General features: G+C 35.8%; 1 protein-coding gene across 12 annotated transcripts in view; it reads left to right on the top strand.

Moving 5' to 3' along the window:
• The window catches only part of ETV1 (ETS variant transcription factor 1), a 92,188-nt gene extending 74,261 nt beyond the window's left edge, over positions 1 to 17,927 (top strand). For all 12 annotated transcript variants that reach the window (XM_045494962.1, XM_045494961.1, XM_045494956.1 and 9 more), the window contains 5 exons: positions 806 to 874; positions 2,448 to 2,516; positions 5,601 to 5,770; positions 9,986 to 10,087; positions 15,085 to 17,927. In XM_045494962.1, the coding sequence (XP_045350918.1) occupies positions 806 to 874; positions 2,448 to 2,516; positions 5,601 to 5,770; positions 9,986 to 10,087; positions 15,085 to 15,306 (632 nt within the window). In that variant the 3' untranslated portion in view covers positions 15,307 to 17,927. The remainder of the gene's footprint in view (positions 1 to 805; positions 875 to 2,447; positions 2,517 to 5,600; positions 5,771 to 9,985; positions 10,088 to 15,084) is intronic.
• The last annotated feature ends 5,522 nt before the right edge of the window (positions 17,928 to 23,449 follow it).

Genomic DNA, 23,449 nt, shown 5'->3' with positions numbered 1-23,449 from the left:
ATGGTTTTTCTAAAGTCATGTAGCTTTGCTAGTGGTAAATAAAGCACTTGAATTTTAATCTTTTGTCTCCTTATCCATATTGTTTTTCCTTTTCCCCCTCCCTAACCTAATAAACAGCCATCACTAGGACTCAAGTTTAACCATTAACCAAGTTTATTTTTTTGTATTTTTTCAGTGATGAGTTAACTTGGTCAGATAGGCAAGGCCTCACTCCTAGGGTGATAGTGGTATTTGCTACGAAATGGTGGGATTTCTGTTCTCTAGTCTCATTGGTTTGGAGTATGACCTGTGTGCTTAACAAAATAAAAAGTTAGTGATACTTTTATTTGGGGCTGAAAATAGCAATCACCTTGAAAGGCTAGACTAATTTTAAGAGATGTAGCAATTTTGGTGTTTTGTTAATAATTTCTTCCAGTGTTCATGAAATAAACTATGAATGAGTCTTTTGTTGATCTTTCCTCTAAGTACCATGGGATATACAGATATATCTCATAAATGCCCCCCAAACGTATTTAACTCATTACACCATTTGTTTCAAGGCTACTCTCCTATTCATGTGGGATTGCAGGAGAACCACTCTTCAGCAAATGTGGGTAAAGCTGTGAATTCACATGCCTGTCGAAGAGAGTCCGTGTTCACCATTTCTTGTGTGGGCCCTGCCTGAAATGTTAACTACGTGTTGACAAGCTCTTCTCGTGGAGACTCATGTCAGTTTCGGTTATTTTCCTCTCTGCATTCTGTTCACTGGTAACCACACATTTTCCGCTCCAGACTTCTCTTTGACCGGTGTTGTTTCTTCTTTCAGAAGTGCCTAGCTGCCACTCCATTTATATGAGGCAAGAAGGCTTCCTGGCTCATCCCAGCAGAACAGAAGTTAAGTTTTCTATTATTGAAGTTCCTTGTAAATCCTGTCAAAATCAGATGTGCCAAAGATGCAATCATTTGATTATTCATTCTATTTTATGGGGAAAATCACTTATGTTCCCTAAAGCACTATTTTAAAACTTTATCTTTTTAAAGTAAAAGGAAGATGTTTCAGGTCACGTTATCTTGAATTTGGTTGTTAACATGAGTCATGTGCATGTAAACAGCTGAAAAGTGGAGTTCTGTGTTCTTCCCCCCCCCCCCCCCCCAACAACCACATTCTTTTAAAATAGAACATGTGCTTTATAGATTAGCCTATCTTCCTACTCTCTATAGAAACGTATCTTCGAGGAATGTCAGTTTTTCTTGACAAATTTAAGTCTCTGTTTTGAAATAAAAGACAGGAGATATAAATATATTTGCCTTTAAATAAACTGGATTTTCATTTTCAGACAAATAATAGTTAAGAATGGAATTTCACATAAGAGGCCTACAGAAGGAACTTTTATTATGGGTGTGTTCATGGTAAACATAGTGGGAAAGCTTTGATCTAACAGACTTTGATACCTGCAAATTAGTGAATAAAAAAGATCTCTGGATACATTCCCTACTGAAGTATTTCTGGAAATATGTGTGTGGTTCTTATCATAATGCTCTTTGTCCTCAGTAAGATGATATAGATGCATGCATTTACATTAGGTCTAATATTGGTTGTTTTGTGTAAGTGAGATTGATAGAAGTAAATCCTTGTATTTAAAGAAGAGTATAATGAGCTGGTAAATCAAAAATATTTAAGAAATGCGATGTAATTAGTGTCACTACTGTTGTTAATGTTGTGTACTCATGGTAGAGACCAATACATTTGAGAAAAAAAACTGTGATTAAATTGTATGAAATTTCTTACTGGCGATCAAAGACACCGAGAATTCACTGAAGGTCACAGTCAATGACACGGGGGAGAAAATGACCGTTAAAGCTGTTGATCTATTTTGTTTTTTTTTTTTCCTGTGGACTTAGTTTTGTTATAGGAAAAAGGAATATTAAACATAGAATTAAACTGTCTTGGCTGTTGGAGATGAAAACATGAGAAGGTTAGCCTAGCTAAATATTTCTCCCAGGAAGTAAGGGGTAGACTGAATGTGTTTCAGTTTATCAGGATAACCCCGTGAGGTAAATATAAGTAATTCATCTTGATTTCCTTCTTGTCTCATGAATAACAAAACTTGGAAGAGAATGAAAAAGGAGATTGTAATTTCTAAGTTTGCCAGTGTTTACCTGCTCTGTGCTTGGGTTAGTAATGATATAAATGTCTGTCATATATCACTGTGCTAGGTACTATTCCAAACTTGTGTATATTAAATTCTTACCCTGACAACACCCCTTTAAGATAGGTGATTTAGTATCACGCCCATTTTATAGGTGAGGAGACAGAGACACAGAGGCTAAATAGTGTATCTAAGGTCACAGAGCTGAAAAATGGAAGAGCCCTTTTCTACCCCAGTTTTTGTGTTAATGGCTCTATTTTAAATTGCTTGTGAATTTCATTTCTATCATGAATAAATGTATCCTCTTTCTCCCCACAGGCTGTATGTTTGAAAAGGGCCCCAGGCAGTTTTATGATGACACCTGTGTTGTCCCAGAGAAATTTGATGGTAGGTTTTTCATTGTGCTTCAAGTTTGAATTTTTCTAAGAGGGAGTGGAGAGTTCACCCTCAATTCTCCTGAAAGAAGGTGACATCTCTACTTAAAATTTCTGTGCACATCATTTGTGATGTATTCAACTCTTGCTAAACTTTACCTTTTATAAATTCTCTCTTCCTTTCCTTATTCGGAAGCTTTTTGCTTTTGTCCTAGGAGAGATCTCATTTTGAGAGTTATAACCAGAGTATCATTCTTGCTGAGCTTTGTGTCCAGTAAGAGGGGTCTTTCCATTGCCCTGCTGAGCACATGCAGCTTGTTGTTCGAGATTTATTGAAAGCTGATCCCATAATTAACAAAGCAGAACAGAAAGCATGCTACTGTGGATACGCAGATGACTAATGCAGTCTTCTTCCTTTTATTGTTCATGAAAAGATGCATTATGGAACACAGGAACAACATAGCTGCCCATTTAGTTAGTGATTGTTAGTCCTTTTGGTTCTCCCCCCCCCACCCCCCCTCGGGAAGATGTTCATTCCTAATGTGCCATTATTTTGTAATTGCTTAAAATGGAGTCAGGAAAGCATTACCTTTTTAATATCACTCTCGATTGCAGTGAGAAGGTTCCAGATTTTAGAAAAGAGTGTCAAGTTAAATAGAATTTCTTCTTTCTCAACAAAGGTGGCAGAAGTCAGCATCTACGCGGACGCTTGGGTAAAAAGTGAACAGTTCATTGGTTTAGTGGTTCTTCGGAGTGGGCTCCATATTTCCTGCTTTGATTGTTTAACAGGAAATGAGCAGGGACCCTCTGATTAGCTGATTGCACAAACTTTGGGGATCATGGCTGTAATGACTTGGTAGCGCGCATAAGTTTTTAATCGTTGTTATTTAAACAGCAAAGTGCATGCTCAGATTGCTTCTACATCTCTAATTAGTTGCTTGAAGACTACTCTGTTCCTGAGGTTTTTGCTACTCTGGTCCTTCGCAGAAGGAATGATAATTTTGGGAAGATCTTTTTCCTTAATCTTGCTTTAAATTGCTAAATTCATTGAAGGTCACAGGGTTAAGCTCCAGTAGGGGTCACTTTTTTGGCCTTATTCTAAATAGATACTGGTTTTAAGCTTCGAAGTTCAGCAGTGTGAGAGGTGTGGAGTGTCACAATTCTTAAAATACAACCTTTTTTCTTCAGACAGAGCATAACGCCTTTACTTTTTGGAATGACCTTCATCAGGTTTTTTTCTTTTCTTTCTTTCTTTTTTCTTTCTTTCTTTCTGTCTTTCTTTCTTTCTTTGCTTCATTCTTAGTGAGCTTAACATTTTAAAAAATCTTGATTATCAGCATGGGCATGTAAGGAAGAAAAAATAGCTCAAAACTATCAATAGGATTACGACATAATCTAAGAAGCCTAAATCACATGAATGTCTATCTTGATTATTCATTCCCTTTGACTTTTAAATATCCTCAATTTTGTACTAAGAAAGGCTTTTTTGGAAAATAATATTTATTACTTTTTTTTTTTTGTAAGGAATAGAGAGCAGAAGAGTAGAAAAACAAAGGGTTATTTTTTTTCATCGACAAGGCCAGTACGGTCAGTCACATTTATAGGCAGAAACAACCCAGAGATTATAAAATTTGACAGGGTTTCACTCTGTATAATTGCTCAGTTACCCCCATGAAAAAATTTGTGAGTCTCAGAAGGAAAAACTGAGATAAATAAAACTGTCCTTGAAATCAATATGAAGAGACACTTCTGTATTATCTAGGTTAGACCAAAATGACATAATGATTTTTAGCAGCTATTGACTGAATAATTTTATTTTGGTTATGGTTTTTAAAGTGTTGCTCTTTTCGTGATTATTTTAAGAGGTATGTTGCTGTCTACTAACCAAAGGAAAGTTTTAAGAAGCTTCTGACTTCACCTGTTTTATAATTCACACTAACTATGAATAGATTAGCTTCAGTATATTCTGTCTGAATTGCTTCTATCGTGGAGAAGAGAAAGTTGTGCATTAACAATGATATGTCCACAGGGCCCTAGACATTCATTCCCCAGTGTGACCACTTCCACATATTTTAGGGGTAGGTGCCTGGAGGTAGATGTAAATAATCAGGAGTTATGACTGAATTTTTTGTTTGTTTGTTTGGTTGGTTGGTAAAAGCAAGATAACTGACCAGATTTATGCCAGAAGAATTGTGGTACTAACACCTATAGTGCTGTAATGTACTTAATAGGTTTTTACACTATGTATAAATAACAAATAAATGTAACACAAACCAACCTTTCTTGATTAAAAATAGAGATTTACAGAAAGCTCCAGTACATATGTTTTCAGATTGCACTTTTAGAAAAAGACTGGTAAGCTAAACTCTCATGAGTGAAATGCAAGCAAGAGATGAAGAAAAACAAAGAAATTTTTATTTGCTGCCAGCTAAGAAAGTGGTAGTGCCCGTATGAAGATGTGGAAAAGGATGGTATGATGATAATCCAATATGCTCTGATTTCCCTATGAGATTTTCCTAATTTATATAATGTACAGATTACTTAACCCAGCGTTTAAGATGCTATTAAATTTGCTTTGAAATATTTGCATTAAGATTTGCAATAGTTTGTAATGTGCAGGTCAATGAGATATTACACATTATAGTTTGCAGAATTTAATTTGTACAAATAAAGTGCCCAGAGCTTAAAATTGATTACTCCCTCTTCAGTGTTGCTTAGAGCAGTGAATAATGTCATTAACAATAAAAGCAAAAAGAAGTGTGATTAGACGGTATGGTTTTTAAATAAATGAATGAAAACAAAAGAATGGTTATACAAAAATGTTATAAGTAAATGACATCCATGGATTTATTCTGCACCTGTGTGCATTTATTTTGACCCTTATATGTTATATATAGTTGTTTGTGAGTTTGTACAGATTCTCGCTTTACTTCAAATCCTTTAATTGTTTTAAAGCCCTGTTTAGCAATAACATTACATTTCACAGACACCCATAAAGTGGTTGTGTTTTAATCATTTTAGCGATTGACTTAATGTAAATATTATATAAATGTCATAATATTGCTAATAATCGAAACTTAAAACCTTTTTAATTTAGGAGACATCAAACAGGAGCCAGGCATGTATCGGGAAGGCCCCACGTACCAGCGGCGGGGGTCACTTCAGCTCTGGCAGTTTTTGGTAGCTCTTCTGGATGACCCTTCAAATTCTCATTTCATTGCGTGGACTGGGCGAGGCATGGAATTTAAACTGATTGAGCCCGAAGAGGTGGGTTTAACAGATTTTTGTTTGGAAAACCAGATATGTTATAATATTGAAGAAACATATATTCGATCAGTGTGCCAAAAACGTTTTTGTTTGTTTGTTTGTTTGTTTTTACTTTTAAAACTTTAGGGAAACCTTCTAAATTAGAAGGTGGGCAAAAGAAAAAAATGTATCCATTTAAACTAAGAAATGAATATGTTGCACACTTTTTCCAGTTGAATACCATCCTGTGGAATTGATGAAGAAAACTAGCCAGAGCATCGTTGGCATAAGACTTGATTCAAGAATGCAGTGCTTGGGAAGGTCTCTAAGAGAGCATCTACATTGGGGATGTTTGATGATTTTTGAGGAGGAGAGGGTGTATCTGAAGTTCAACTACTTTTGCACATGAAGGGATTGTTCTTGAGTATTAGCATTTGTTATTTGGATAATCTTAATTTTGTCAAGGGGTCAGAGAGGGACATTGAGAAACCAAAGTCATGTGCCAGAGGGAGCGGGGGGGAGAAATTGCTGTGGGGGGGGGGGGTAAAGGCCCACGAGAGCTGCAGTAGGAAGTGCTCACTTCTTCAGAGATGCGGGCCCAGTAGGGACATTGCTTCTCTTTGATTTTTGGTGATACCTTTTCTAGGCAGCCGGACTGTGTACACCCCATGAGAAAGTAGGGATTAAGTACAAAGTGCCACCGTAATACCTAAGAAATTGCCAAAGTGAGAGAATTCTAGAGAGATAATATGGATAAATGGAACACACTTTCAACTACCTGTTCACCTTTCTTACTGTCGCCCCTGTGCACAGACAGATGGAATGTTTTCCGGAAAAACGTCTCAGTTCAAGTTTTATTCTCCCCAGGTCTAGTTTCAGACTTAAAGCTACTATAATTATTATGGCATAACCCACCAATTGCATTTTGGACCTCTATAGAAAGGTGACTTTTGTATGAAATGCTTGTGTCTTATTAAAGGTGCTTTCTCTGCTACTTTTGAAGTTGACTTTGGTTTACATTAGCCAAGAAAGCAATGGAAGACTTTCAGTTAACATGCCTATGACTGATCATTTTGGCTGTAGGGTTTAAACACCTCAGAAAGATTGAAAAATTTCGTAAGATATCCAGCTATTTTTGAACCCAAGTGATTAGTTTCTCATAGACCAAATATCTACAACCTAGGATAATGGGCCTATACATCTTAAATTTTCTGCCCTTTGAAACCAGGTATTCATTTATAATCAGATAACATGTTGTAGTTTGATATCCAGAAGATAAGTTACCTTTCTTATTTAAGAGATTATCTGATTCAAATATGTATTAAAAGAAGTTTGAAATAACAGGAGCTGGTTAGCATAATTATAAATCTACTTCAGATTATAACTCGTGCTTGCCGGGTTAGCTTTGCATCTCCGTTGCCCTACACCAAACACACCTACAAATTTCAGAATTTGAAAATATCCATTGTCTAGTATGGGCTAAATGTTTAGGTGTTTGAATTTCCGCAGTGTGTCTCAAGCTTACTTTGGCTTTCAAACGAAATTCATTTTTATGTAGATGCACTTAAATGATGTAAGCTAAAGAACCGTAAAAATGTGAAGCACTAACAAATTGAGACTAGAAACACTTAATGTAAAGTAACTTGAAAGCCCTTTAACGTGATGGAAGTGTGTGCTGTTCACCTCATCGAACATGTTAATAATCACTGCAAGAGTTGGTTCATCGGAGAACTGAGTACGTGCGATAGGAATTTACATCGAACAGTTATTTCCTTCTACCTGTGACTAAAATATAGTACTGTTAACTGTGGGCACACTGTGGTAGAGTAGATCTCTAGAACTTGTTCATCTTGCATAACTCATCTGCATCTCATAGGCATATTGGTATGTGGTACTTCTCTTGATGAATGTGACACTGAGTCAGTTAAAACATCTCTAAGAATCGGGGCACCTGGGTGGCTCAGTCGGTTAAGCATCTGACTTTGGCTCAGGTCACGATCTCATGGTTTGTGGGCCTGCATGGAGCCTGCTTCAGATTCTGTCTACTTCTCTCTCTGCCTTTCTTCTGCTCATGCCCTGTCTTTCTCTGTCTCTCAAAAATGAATAAACATCACAAAATTTCAAGAAAACATCTCTAAGAATAAATTTTACTGTTTTAAAATACCTACTAATACCCACTTGTGCTGAGAATTACCAGGCATCCTCAAAATCAGACTCTGCTTATGGTATCAAAAAAATCATCTTTCTCTCCCTAGAGACTTCCACTGTGTTGTCTTAAAGTTGGTTGCAAGTTTTTTACTTTCTAGGGACATCCTGGTGAGTTTCTTCATGAGAAGCATTTGTAAATGAAAAACTATTTAGAGGTTGTTGTTTAATTTAAGGAAATATTAATACTTTATTTTCACATAGTTACAAATAGGGAGAGAGTCAAACAATAAGACACTCTTAAATACAGAGAACAAACTGAGGGTTGATGGGAGGGTGCGGGAGAGGGGAAAGTGGGGGATGGGCACTGAGGAGGGCACTTGTTGGGATGAGCACTGGGTGTTGTATGTAAGTGATGAATCATGGGAATCTACCCCCAAAACCAAGAGCACACTGTATACACTGTATGTTAGCCAACTTGACAATAAATTATATTTAAAAAAGAATATATATATATGTATATATATATATATATACACACACACACATATATATATTTAAAAAAAAAAAGAAAAAAAGTAGTTTTCATGTCCTTTCCAGGTTTGCATGCTGTTCACTTGCCAAATCTCTTAAAGATTTGCTGGTGTTCATTATTCGGTTTTTAAAAGGCATTTTATTTAGAAAGCATTGCTTTCATTTCTTACTGCCACCCTCCCATTTCACTACTGCTTAGAACACTTGCATTAAAATAAAGTTGATCTTTGGAAAATTAAGATGTACCTGCTGTGATGACCACTTGGATATGTCATCATGTCCCTGTTGCATCACATTTCTCTGCTCTTAAAAAAGTAGAGGAATGCGTGTGGCTAAATTACATTGTATGTTTATTCAGGGAATACAAATTAAGGAGGTAGAAGATAGCAAGGATCAGTATTTTTAAAAGGAAGGAAAAGAAAAAACAAACCCTGAGGAAAGCCTATTGCTAATAAAATGGAGAAAGACATTATGATCTCTCTGAAAAGAATTCTATTTTAGTGTATGGGACCCAGCAACAACTTGGAATTTCATAGAAATGAAGGAAAACACTAACTCTATTAGCTAATGCTCTCTTGGGGTCGCCTAGGTATGCATGACAGCTGCAGTATCTGCTCAGACTAATAAAATATGGAAATTAACGAGAACATGGTTGTAGCTGGGGTAGAAAAAGCAGGCTACGCTCTTCAGTATAATGCGTCAGCCAGCCCAAGGCGGTGGTGACGCGGGGGAGGCATATACATTGAAGAAGGGGCTTTTCTTGAAAACCTCTCCTCTGCCACATAAGTTGCTCCTCCAAAGCCACATTATAAAAAGTTCTGAGATTTTTCACCAAACAACAAAGTGGACATTCTGCTTTAGAGATTTTTGTTTGTGGACTTGTGTACATGGTGACCTTTTCCACTTCCTTCTTATTTTTAGTATGCAATTACTGTTGTCTAAGTGAATGCCTAATTTGCCAGTTTAGTATTGGTTACAGTTTTATTCTGATGCTGCTTCAGGCAATAAAAATTATTTGCAGTTCAGATTATGAATTTGTATAGTGTTTCCTCTGCTCCACATAAAATGCCACTTGTTCACTCTTTTATTTAGTATCAAACAGGGTATTTTTTCCTTTAGTTTATCATAACCTCGAAAAACACCTTTACAAAGAGATCACTAAGCTGTTCTTGATCTATGGGTTTTATCTGAAAAACTAAGAGGGAAAAAACAGGCCATATATCTCAGGATGGGAAACTTGCCTCATCTTGGTGAATTGCAGCCTGTTCGTTCCCATTGTAAACACATCCCCTTATTTCCATTTAATTTTGTATCCAAAACAATAGTGACAAAGAATTCTATTGTGAAGTTTCAGAATGATCACTGCGCTGCACGCCTGGTTTAAAAGCAAACCAGGACACAGGAAAATTCAGATCATGATTTTGCCTCTTTACTTAGGTCTTTAATTTGGATGTGTTTTGGAAGGTTTGGAAGTAATTGATTAATTCACTAGTGTTTTATGAAATATCTTGATAAGGCAGTACTTAACACTACAATGTCATTCTGTTTTGGTGGCAGGTGGCCCGGCGTTGGGGCATTCAGAAAAACAGGCCAGCTATGAACTATGATAAACTAAGCCGTTCGCTTCGCTATTATTATGAGAAAGGAATCATGCAAAAGGTGAGCAGCTAAAACAGCATTAAAATTCATTGAAATGTTGCACATTAATCTGCATGTCGTACTTTAAAAGCCACATATCATTGCATTGCTGAAGCAAGGTTTTCACTCATTTTAACATATGCTTAGCTCTTGGTTTTGGTATTACAAGCCTTTCTATTTATAAATTCCTGGGCATTAGAGACCGGTGTAATAATATCGTATAGAAACTAGTAGGCTTTCTGGCAGTCCCAGCTTTACCGTATTTGGTAAAAAATGTTGTTTCAGTACTAATACTCACGTATATCTTCCCAGAAGTTTTCGGTAGTCCACTACATTCCCCACAATTATATAATTTGGAAATGCTTTTGTTTATAGTTTCCAATACAAACTGAATGCTTACTTTTTCCCTCCTTGTTCTTATCCTTAAGAAACATTCAGAGAATTTCTTGTCCTGAAAAATCTTCTCTTCTTGTCTGAGATCTTGCCTGGTTTCAGCACGTGACAGCTTAGAATCCTAAACCATTTATTAAAAATAAGTATTGATACTATTTCATTGGTGAATGAAGTTAAATATATTTTATTTCATTTCAAGTGAGCTTCTCTTAGTATTTGAAAGTGGCTTTAAAAAAAAGAGTAAGATAAAACAAGCGAAGTGCATGCAGAAGAGATTGTAAAATTTTTGAAGAAGGGAATGAACCGATGAATAAAGATAAAACATTGAATACTTGTGATTATTACATCTTTCAGCCTTGCATGTGTATTCATTCCAGTTGTGTAGACTGTGAACCAAGTTTATGATTTATCCTTTGTGAACATTACTGTCTTATTATGTGTCCTTTGTTCATTTGGGTGACACAAACATAGGTATATATTCTGCACTGTGGCATATTTTTTATACCACTATATTTACACCAAGAAAACTCAACCATTTGCTACATGTAACATACTGGAACAGAGGGAACAGCATCACTGAGTTTTTAGACCAAAGGGAATTGGTGCTCTGGAGTTCACCAGCTCAGAAGTTAGAGTGCCCAAGATCCTTGAAAGATAAGGCTGCATCCATTTCTCATTTCCTATTTCCCCGAATCTCGCCTTCAAGATATATAACCTATTACTACCTGCTCCCCTGTGTTCTCCATCTCAACCGTAGGGTCTTTTTTTATTCCTCCCTTCCTCTCACCTGCCCTTCCCACCTGCAGCGAGACCCTTTCATTTTCCTCACCAAGTCCCTAGTCCCAGCACGTCACGTGGGCTGGTGCAGCAGGCGCTCCCCAGTCCTGGGTAGTGGTGCACAGCGAAAGAGAGAATGCAGTCGGGTTTACATGCTGACTTCTCAGCGGGTCACCTTTTGAACAGGTTCTTCTGCTAAATGGTGGTGTTTTTACTTCCTGAAGTTGTTCTGATGATTAAATGAAATGAGGTACCCGAGACCGTTGCGTGGTACCTGGCACAATAGAAGTCTTCAGCGAAAGGTAGCTCTGAATACCACTCACACCCTGAAACCAGTGGGAGCTGAGACACATTTGGCTTCTGTGTCTTGACCATTAAGTCTCTTATTAAAGAGAGCATTCACAGAGAGTTCAAAAGAGAAGGTCTCTAGTTACACCTCAGCTTTTAGACATAGTGTTTGACAGGGTATCTCCGGGATGTCATGCCAGGTCTTAATTATTCTCAAGGGTGTTCAAACGTGATTCTTATTACTAATATCACCATTCCATGTGCCTGTTTATTTATCCGATGATCACATACACCGTGTGTTTACCTCTTATTTTAATAGATTGATAAGACAAGATACTATCAAATAATCAAATTATGGCATAGGTACTAAAATACAGATTAAAATAGTGTTGCTCCTCACATTTTTCCCTGTTGGGATGTAATTGCCCAAAGAAATTGTTTGCAACTGTTTATCAGCTAGTAGAGGGTAGCAAAATTCTGTCGTTTCTATGACATACCTTTTGGGGTGTTGCCGTGCAATGTGAGAAAGCATAGGGTGTTTAATGGTGAAATATGCAAAATTGAGGTCTCCTTATAGCCAGCACATAAATGAAGGCTGTTTACAGTTTTTACAGACATGTTTACTCTTTTTCCCCATATGTGTTCAGTGATTCTCTTTGCTGCTATTTGATACGCCTGTGACCCCCTCATTACTTCACTGATATGGTCCCCTCTTTATAGAGTGCCTTGCCTTCTGATTTTTACCTAACATCTGTATCAGTCTAATGGTTAAGTAAATTTTAACAGAGTCACTCAGGAAAATTATGCTGTCCTTAAAAAAAAAAGTGTGATATAGAATTTTATATTTCAGGGTGTAGTGGAAAAATGTTTATATGACCACACTTGTTTAGAAACTTAAAATTCTGATACTCTGGTTTCTTTTCAGATCATATAAACTTAAAATTATGTATGTATGTGGTGTATGTCAAGGAAAATAAAATGGAAAGTTTAGAAAATAAAAATAATCAAATGGATCTAAACATATAAAAAAATCCTGATTATTTCAGTAGTTGTGAAAGAAGAAAGGGTGGGGTATGGCTTTTAGACTGTACATACATGTGTTCACTTCTATTTCAAAACAGAAATGCCTAGACAAATATGTGGAAAAATTTGAACAGTGGTTATTTCTTGATGATACAATGATAAATCATTATTTCTTTTGGTCTAATGTGTAGTTTTTAGTTTTCCTCTAGTTTCTCTGTGTTACTTCTACGATTTTAAAAATTAACACATAATTTAAATGTGTAGTCTTTCAAAGCACAGTTCAAAAGATACTTCCTTCCTTAACTCTAATTCATCTCCTATAAAATTCATGTTCTGTATATCTCAGCTTTGCAGTTTGGGTATACTTAATGTGCAGCATTTTCTACATTGTAATTGTATTACTACTAATAAAAGACATTATTTCGCTTGGTAGTTATCAGCCTTTGTTCTAAACTCTGTGGCATCTAACATAGTCCAATAAATATAGTGGTAGCTCCGAAAATGTTTTTCATAAGAAAAATAGCAGGAAGCCATGAGTCAAGGCAGTCTCCTTAAGAGGTTTTATAATCTTGATTGCATGTTGTACATTTTAATTCCCCATGGTGATTTATCAAATCATTTCTAATTATAACCAATAGCAACAGGTTGGATAAAAAAGCTACCAGTAGCCTAAAGCAAATACCTCTTTTTCTGAAGCTCCAAACAAAACAAAGAAGGTTATTGAATGCTTTGAGGTATGCAGGCCATTTATTTATTTATTTTCCTCAAGATGCTTTGAATAAAGAAAAAAAAAAGAAAGCAAGGATTTCATATCTTAGCTTTGTTTCTGATATTGCCTGTTTATATATTTATGACAATTCCACCTTTATGGACTTAGTTTCTTTCTTATAAGGGCCTAAAATAATTTATGTCAGCTCCTCTGTTTGCTATGCAATGTACTAGAAACTTCCATCTTGATTTTATAAGAGGCTTTCCATAGGAGCCGTTCCCACCTCTGTTTCACAAAAGAAAGGGGAAGCTGAGAGCAGATTAAAAAACATGTCCAAATTTATAAAAACGAAGTGTTCACTCTTTTCATACCTAAGAATATTCAGATTATTTGGATTCTCTAAGTTGGTTCCTTTTACAAGCTAAAAAAATCCAGGACAAAAAAATGTTCTAAATCTTGAGTCCAGAACACTAGCGCTCTTTGGTAGTTGATTCGCTTTCTCCAAACATACAGATAGTTTCTAAACCATGAACTTACTCTTCTCCTGCATCACAAAGCAAATAGCAGTGCCTTTTCGATACACAGGAACCCAGAGGTACTGAGTAATTCTCACCTTTCTAAAACTACTAATCTCTGCACACATAGGAAAAGGTAGTGTCAATGTCAATGCAAAGAACTGTATTCATGCACACCCCCCCTCCACCCTCTATCCCACAACCCACTCCTGGTTTTTTTAGAACCTCAGTTTTGTCTGTTAATGGAGGTGGGGGTACATATGTGTTTCACTTCATTATTGTTTATAATTTCCTAGAGAAACATTATTCTTCAAAATTTAAGTTTGGTACATGTCATTCCCTACAAATTATGCTACTTCTCCTTTATTTCAGGCAGCTGTCACATTTCTTTTTCTCATTTCCTCCCTATGCATTGTATATTTTAAATTCCTTTCATTTTTTTACACCTCTTACTTCAATTTGACACTTTACACACATCCTTAACTTCTGTCTAATGCAACTTGCCTTCATTTTTAAAAGTGATGTACCCAGGATAATGCTGTCCTCTTGATCCATCTTTCATTTAAATAAGGCTATGCATCTTTTTCTTTTACATCAGAATACACAAGTGCCAAAAAAAGAAAAAAAAAAAGAAGAAAAAGAAAAAAGAACCAGTTCACTGTGAATCAGCAAGTCACTAGTCTAGTCTTATTAGGAACACAACACATTTTTCTTTTAAGGTTTAGAAGTTTGGTTTTTGTACTATTTCAGAAAATGTAATATTAAGAGGGAGACACTGCACCTTAAAGATCCAGTCATTTTATAAAGATATTACCATTTAAAACAAAGGAAAAAAATTTCGATGGGAGATGCCTGCATGAAATCATTGATTTCCACCCCTCCCCCGAATAACAATGTAAGCTTCCTTTTATTTAAAACAAGCAAAGTGCTAAGCTTTCTAGCTGTGCCTGGAATGAATGTAATTATTACTCAGAGTCAATCATTACTCAAGGTCGCATTTCCCTCTTTTGGACTGTAATTTATTCTACAAAGTAAGGACCTTCTTTTTTTTTTTTCTTTTTTTTTGGTTATGCACCCTTTCTGGTATATTAAACCAAGTTTTTATTCTTTTGTTTTCCTGCTCTTTCCTATTTGGGGATGGTAGAGATCACAGTTCTTTTGAGGTCCATTGACATATAGCGTTACATCAGTTTCAGGAGTAAAACAGAATGATTCACTACTTGTATATATCATGAAATGATCGCCACACTAAGTTCAGTTAACATCCTGCACCGTACATAAGGCTGGGTTTTTCTCTTCCGTGTTTTCATCAGGTGGCTGGAGAGAGATATGTCTACAAATTTGTGTGTGATCCAGAAGCCTTGTTCTCCATGGCCTTTCCAGATAATCAGCGCCCACTGCTGAAGACAGACATGGAACGTCACATCAATGAAGAGGACACGGTGCCTCTGTCTCACTTTGACGAGGGCATGGCCTACATGCCGGAAGGGGGCTGCTGCAACCCCCATCCCTACAATGAAGGCTACGTGTATTAACACAAGTGACAGTGAAGCAGGGCCTGCTCAAGCGTTTCCTCTTTTTGCAGGATGCAGAGAATCTCTGAGTGCTCTTCGATTTTTGATTTTTGTTGTTTGTATTTTATTTTTAAATAATAATACACAAAAAGGGGCTTTCCTGTTGCATTATTCTATGGTCTGCCATGGACTGTGCACTTTATTTGAGGGTGGGTGGGAGTAATCTAAACATTTATTCTGTGTAACAGGAAGATAATGGGTGAATGGGTGGGGGAATACGGGGATTTCTTTTTACTTAGGCTTGGGATGGGGTCCTACAGGTTTTAAGTATGATGAAGCTATATCATGTTTATTTGATTTCATAACAACATAAGAAAACGTTCATTTTCTCTGGGTATCTATGGTACAGTTAATTCACATTGTGTAAATATCCACTTGGAGACCATTTGCCTTGGGCATTTTCCCCTCTCATTTCTGAGTCTCTGCAAGATGTACAAAAACAAAAACAAACAAACAAACAAAAAAAACAAAAAAAAAACAACAAAAAACAAAAAACAAAAAAAACCCTACTGTAAATGGCAGTTTAATTGTTAGAGATGACTGGTTTTGCACCTGTTGTAAAAAGGTATTTAGAGATTGCATTTGCTGTTTTTGTTTTGTTTTGCTCTATATATGACTCACAGAGGATAACCATAAAATGGGTAATTCTCTCTGAAGTTGAGTGATCACCATGACGGTAAATGAGGGGCACAATTTTGGACTCTGGCTCCAAACTGAGTCATAGGCCAGTAGCATTACGTGTATCTGGTGCCACCTTGCTGTTTAGATACAAATCATACTGTCGTTTAAATATTTTGAAGCCCGTTTCAGTTAAATAATGATATGTCATGGTCCTTTGAGATCTTCATTTAAATGTTAAATCCAGGATCACAATGAAGCAAAAAATATCTATCTCACTTCCTTCAGTACATAAAAAGACATTATTTAATCGATAAGAATTAACTGTACTAAATCACATATTATGCTGTTCTAGATACAGCAAGCACTCCTTAAGAAAAATATCCAATACACTAAATAGGTACTATAGTAATTTTTAGACATGGTACCCGTTGATATGCATTTAAACCTTTTACTGCTGTGTTATGTTGATAACATATATAAATATTAGATAATGCTAATGCTTCTGCTGCTGTCTTTTCTGTAATATTCTCTTTCATGCTGAATTTACTATGACCATTTATAAGCAATGCAGTTAACTACAGATAGCATTTCAGGACAAAATAGATGACTCAAACCATTTATTGCTTAAAAAATAGCTTATGCCATGCTATGCTATAAGCAGCTTTTATGCACATTGACAAATGAAGAGTAAGCTTCAGCTTGCTAAGGGAAACTGTGGAACTTTTGTAACTTTTGGTGAAATAGAAAATTATTTACAAACTGTCAAAGATCTGAGGAAGTTGCTGTATGACATAGTGCTGGCACTGATATTCATCATCTTGTTTTGGACACTTGTGTAAATGTGTTTGGATTGTTTGAAAGAAGATTTAAAGATTTAAAGTTTCAAAGGTTTTTGTTTTGTTTTTGTTTGGCATTTGGAGAAAATATTGAAAGCAGAATATGTTGTTTCATTCACCTTGGAAAAAAAGTAAATGGTGTTGTAATATCCTTGAAAAGCTTGCTGAACCATTCAGACAAGAAGCATGAATTTTGTTCAATCCATCAATATCCCAGAGGAACGACATTTTTTAAGAGTCTATAATGAAATGTTAAAAAAAAAAAATCCAAAACACAAAGCCAAAATGAACCTATAAAAGCATTTCTTGGTGAACACAGGAAAGATTGTTGAAAGATGATTTCTCGGCTACCCATTTTCCAAAATGGCACAGATCACAGCTCATATATCTAAATTGAACAGCTATTGGGAAACCCATATTCAGTGATCAATACTAGTCACATTTAATCCTACAAAAAGATCTATTTTAATTTCATTGTATGTATGTAACCTGTGATTTCAATGATTGTTCTGCCTATACATTATATATCATTAGGCCCATTATGGGTTAATAAGTATGCCTTAAAAATGAGAATTTTTTTCCCCCTACTATGCTCATGTGGCCATTTACAGCACTTAGAATAAAAACAAATTTTAAAATATTCAGCTAAAGATTTATTGGAAAGAGTATTAACGTATTTGGAGAAATTGAAAGAGAAATTAAAAGTGGGTCTTTAAAATAGCATCTAAATGAAATTGTATTGAGGATTCTTTTTCTTTCTTTCTCCTTTTCTTTTTTTCCTTGTTCTTTTTTCTTTTTAATATCTAGTTCTAATTTCCCATTGGGGAAGGATTGGGCTATGAGTTATCTTAATGGATCAAAGGAAGAACTGGTATTAATTATATAATATTTAAGGCCAAACTATTTTTCTGCTTAAGGTAGTGACTCACAAAACAAAATGAGTAATTGGCCTGTTAACATTAAGAATATTTCCAGTACAGAAGGGTTCAAACGTTGCATTATAAACTCTTTTGGGAAATGTATCTCAAGTTCTTTTTTTTTTTTTAAGTTCTGTTTTTATTCTTTTTGTTTGCTTGTGTTTTTATTTTCAGATAGATTAATAAATCTGGCAGCTGATTTCTGCGAGATTCTTGTGTTTTGAATTTCTAATTGAATTGGCTATTAGAATCCTTTAAAAATATAACATTTTCCTTCAACTTGGTAAAATAAACTAAAAGAAATCTCTCCCCTAATTTTGCTGCCTCTCAGTGATGATATGCTATTACCCAACAGACTGATTACAACCAAGAATGGTACATCCTAAATAACTAATGAAAAATGACTTTTCTTAAGTTATGCCTCTGAAAAATACTGAAAAATAAAAGTCCACAAAGCTAGCAGTGCACAACAGTTTTCTGAAATCATGCGTGGGTCTTGGAGGTAATTTATTTGAATCTTCTTTCTACAGATAGTTTTAATTTCTTGTGGCTGCCCTAACAAAGGTAATCGTTCAAAACTACACAAATATATCCTTTTATAGTCCTGAAGATCAAAAGTCCAAAATGAGCCTAAAGGTGCTAAAATCAAGGTGTGCATGTAGGGATTCTTTCGAAGGTTCCAGGAGAGAATCCCATTCTAGCTTCTACTTTTAGAGGCTACTGACATTTCTGAGTCCCGGCTCCTGGCTTCAGCACTCCAGTCTTTGTTTCTGTCGTCATGTCCCTCTTTGTACTGAAGTCAGATATTCCTCAACCTGCCTCTTCTAAGGACACTGAGGATTGTATTTAGGGTCCTCGCAGATAACCCAGGATGATTTCTCCATCTCAAGATCTTTCCTTCGTCACATCTTTGAAGGCCCTTTTGCCTGTTTCATTCACAGCTTCCCGGGTCAGGACATGGAGGTGGAGGGTTGTGGGGAGGGTGCTGTTATTTAGCCCATCACCTAGATGAAGACGCTCGGTCAAAATACCGATTGATTTACCTCGAGACAAAAGTTGTGTTGATGGAGATAGGGTGAGAAGTTACTGAAAAGCATTTTTGTTTACCATTGAAATAGTTTTACTATACTCTGCATAAATGGCACTGAAAACATTCTATTAAAGTTCACCTATTCCAATAAAGGATCTAGTAATCGCATCAAGTGATGACATGACTTTATAACCCCTTGTGTAAATATTATGTGATGAGCGATAAGGTGTGTTAAGTATAGCATAGTAGCACAGTTAATTCTGTCATCCAAGCCAGATGATATATTTTTTAAATAAATTTCTTTTTGTGCTGGTATGAGTGGTTACTATATGCTCTTAACATCTGCCAGGGATTACTATTTATTAAGAATTTTAGAATATGTCTGTTACTCAGAAGAACAGTTCTAAAATGTGAGTCACCTTGTCTTCATATGACAAGGAAAGAAATCTATTACCCACTTTTATAGCATTTAAGCAGATCATGGGAATTTCTAAAATGAGCTCCTTTGTCAATCAGGCAACGTTTTAAGAGCTTATAATGACAAAACATTGCAGAGGAGAAGGCCATTTGAATGTTTATACTTGATATCTTAGAAGAAGTAAAACTTAAAAATAAGTGCATGAGCTATTTTCCAGTGCTGTTTGAGAAGAAGGGGAAAATACTGTTGTAAAAAAAAATAGAGATCCAGGTAAAAAATAATAGAAGGAGATTAAAGGAGGCAAATGAACAATTAAGCAATTGTGAGAATTCCATAACAGCCAACATTCCATAAAATATCAGTGTTGGACATCATGCTGAAGAATTTGACCCAGTTTACTCAGAACACAACTAGTACTTGCAGGGCTTGACTTAATTTTTTTTAAACATGAGACACATTCAGAAGGATTTATTAAAAAAACAATTTATGGGAAAATACAGTTTAAGAAGAGAGTGGACTAGTGGCTACCTTTATAGAAGTAATGATGACTTTAGAATGTTCAATTACATACAGAATAGCTATGGCTTATGAATTCATATGTAAGGTAGCATCTTGTGGGGTTTTTTTGTTTTTGTTTTGTTTTTATTTTGCAAGTAGACCCTAATATCCTTATGTACTTCCATTCTAACATTATGTTTCTATGAGGAAGACATTTTTAATTCACGTGGATGTATTGAAATTATACTTACAGTTTGAGAAAACATGCTATGAAATTTGTGATGATAGAAAATTAAATATGCTTAAAATTTAAATCTAAAATAAAAGCCCAGAAATCGAAAGCATGATCGTGATCACTCTGGAAGGTGGCACATCTAAAACCGGAGGGCGGAACATCTAAATTTTTGACACATCCAAATTTTGGCACATCTGAATCATTTTAATCATTTCATGTATGACCAAGCACTTGAGTACCTCTTTGCTGTCCTTCCACTACTTCCCATGTATTATTCTCTTTCTGGTAACTTAGTTCCCAGGACACCTGATCAATGGTTTTCTAATTTTGTGTTCTAATCCCTTTTAATACATTATTTCACTTAATCCTCTCAGCAACTGTATCAGAAAGAAATTTGGGGACGGGAACCCTCTGAATTATTTTAGTGATTCCCATGTGCCAACCAATGTGTATGCATGACATACAGCACTGCCTGTGTCACTCATGTCTCTTATTGAGGAGAAGCTGAGGCTCCCGGCAAAACAAAAATGTCATGTCAAGATGTCATGTGATCACAGTCAAATTCATCAACTCTTTTCTGTAACTTGGGCTTGGCTACTTTCTTGATTTAAATTTCTATGACTTAAAAATGTATGTAACGATGATTCCCATTTTGCTGAAACATGGTCTTACTTAAAACATTTCTTTAACCATTTTTGAATAGTCCCTATAGAAAAATCTGGAGAAGAAATCAAGTGCTGTTTAAACAACAGCAACATCAAATGGTGATTCCCGCCCCGAGTCTTTAAGCATTTCAGAATCAAAATGAAGTACCACTTTGTTTTTGTTTTCGTTTTTCTACCAGAGAAGGGTACAGTTCAATGTTCCCAAAAGAGACAGATGTACTGATCAAATTCATCAGAAAGTTGTAAACACTGCCCCCATGATTTATGCTATTAGACATGACTTGTGAAAGTAATAGATTTTCCAGAAAACTTTTAAGGCACAGTAAATGTGAATTTACATGATTCAGAAGGAGCAACAGACAGATTTTTAAATTAGAAAGTAGAACTGAAAGCATAGAAAGTATTTTATAAAGAAATCTTAATTTGTAATAATGTCACATTACTGCAAAGTGAACTATGACATTTTTTATACATTTTAATTTCCTGAATAGCTAGTAAAAGTATTTGTCCTATAGTTTTAACGTCAGTTTAACTGTCAGAAGAAAAATGTAGTGGGAAAAAAATAGGAGGGAAAGAAAAAAGACAATGCGTGTAGCACTAGTTTTCAAACTGCAGTCTAAAATGCTATCCTACTTTTGATACTACAGAAATATTTTACTTTATACTTAAAAGCAATCACAAATATTGGGGCACCTGGCTGACTCAGCTGGTTAAGCATCCAACTTTGGCTCAGGTCATGATCTCTTGGTTTATGAGTTTAAGCCCGGAGTGGGACTCTGCTGGTAGTGTGGAGCCTGCGAGGATTCTCTCTCTCCCTCGCTCTCTGCCCCTCCCCCACTTGTGCTTTCTCTATCAAAAACTTTAAAGAAGTAATCATAAACATTAAATACTTTAATTTTTCTATTTTAAAAATGTAGTAATATGTATATAACATAAAACTTGCCATTTTAACTATTTAAAAAATTTTTAACGTTTATTTTTGAGAGAGAGAAAGACAGAGTGTGGGGGGGGGAGGGGGGGCAGAGAGAGAGACACACACACACACACACAGAATCCAAAGTAGGCTCCAGGCTTTGAGCTGTCAGCACAGAGCCCAAAGTGGGGCTCGAACTCACGAACCGCAATATCATGACCTGAGCCAAAGTCGGGCGCCCACCGACTGAGCCACCCAGGTGCCCCAACACTAAGAAGCGTTCTAAATTAAAAGAAATAGAGTATTTTTCTCTGACTTTCCAAATTTCTTGTAATAGATTCCTTACAAAAATCTATTCCTTGCAATTTGGTACTCCGTCATTTACAGATTAAGGTGATTTGTTTAGAATCATTCACTTACGGAATAAACTTCTGCTTTGTTACAGAGAGGATCACATGTGAAGAGATAAGATTATATTATTTTTTTCTCAGCTACATAATACTAGGCCCAAATGTGATAATTCTAATTTTCTTTCTTGATTGTTACTTGTCTCATGAAGATCTTAATAGTAAATGTTACAAACAGCACATAAAATTGCCATTCTGATTATTTTGCATACTTACCACTGAAATTCAGTATCAAGAAAATTATGAAATAGAGTCAACTGAAAAATGACTTCTTCCCCACAATTTACTGTTTACTTCGTTTCACAAAAAAATTGTCATTATGCAGAAACCCTCAGGCAGTATTTCTAAAATCAAAACAAGGAGAAAAATGAAAATAAATGTTGGGATAATTTAGATCCCCAAAGAGAAGTACATCGCACCCTGATTTATTCATTGGCTGAATATTAATTCATTCATATTAGAACAGACTTGAGATGATTCATTTCAATTTGTTCTATGTTTGGAAATCCATTGATTTAATCTCTCAAAATCCCCAAATACGAATCTTCCACAAATTGGTAGTAAACACTGCTATAAATCAATTGTGTATTTTCTGCATTCAAACTAAATGTGCCATTCCATAGGTAAACTATATGGAATATACAATAAATCTAAAATGCAATCCCTGTCCTCAAATGAAATAAGACTAACCCATGTAAATCTAACATACACTTAGAGAATTATGTGCTATATCAGTTAGGCTAAAATAATCTATTATTTAGTGCCCAGTCTCTGCAAAAGAACTATGGTAAAGAAGTAGCCTTAAGAATGCTAGGTACAGTGGAAAGCAGGGATAATTTTCTTCAAATATAATGAGGATACAAGTTCAATCATGCCTATTACCATAAAAAGAAGCATTTAATTAATCACCAAATGTAAGTTTGTGTGGCCCATTATGCAGGAGAATGTTGAAAATTTATAAATCAAGGCAGAGCAGAATATGGACTCATTAACTTCTGGACTGCTTTGATCCTGAACATCTTGATTAAAAGCATTTATCAAATGTACACTTACTGCATACATGTACATACTGGGATTCCTCACCATGTTATGAAGGGCTTATTGTGTTACTTTTGGTTGGTGGTTTAATCATCCCAACAATAACCACTGATTAGGCGTTTTTCAAAGCCAAGAGGCCCCATCTTATAGACACTGTAACTCTCTTGGTACCCACCCTGGTAACTGGCCCCTTGACCCCATCCTACCACTGATGCTTAAAAAGGTCAATAGGAGTAAAGAATCCTTCTAACACTGAGTCACTTCCAGTCTTTGATGCATTCCATCTCATAATTGCAGTGGCAATGACTATTTTATAGCAGAGAGCTCATAGGTTGATACCTGCCTAAGTACCGTTGGGCTACTAGGATAGTCCTTGTTGGACGGGCACAACTCACCTATTGCCCCTGCATATTAACAATGCCCACTTTTTCACTCTCAAACCTTGGAAAATAAATTCACTCTTTATCACTCCACTCTATATCAGAAAGCCTGATTGTAATGCTGTCTTTGGGTTGCTTCCCATGAT

The sequence above is a fragment of the Leopardus geoffroyi genome, chromosome A2, assembly GCF_018350155.1.
Source record: "Leopardus geoffroyi isolate Oge1 chromosome A2, O.geoffroyi_Oge1_pat1.0, whole genome shotgun sequence".
Lineage (NCBI taxonomy): Eukaryota > Metazoa > Chordata > Mammalia > Carnivora > Felidae > Leopardus > Leopardus geoffroyi.
Note: the sequence above shows the minus strand (reverse complement) of the source record. Positions and strands in the feature narration are given on the sequence as shown.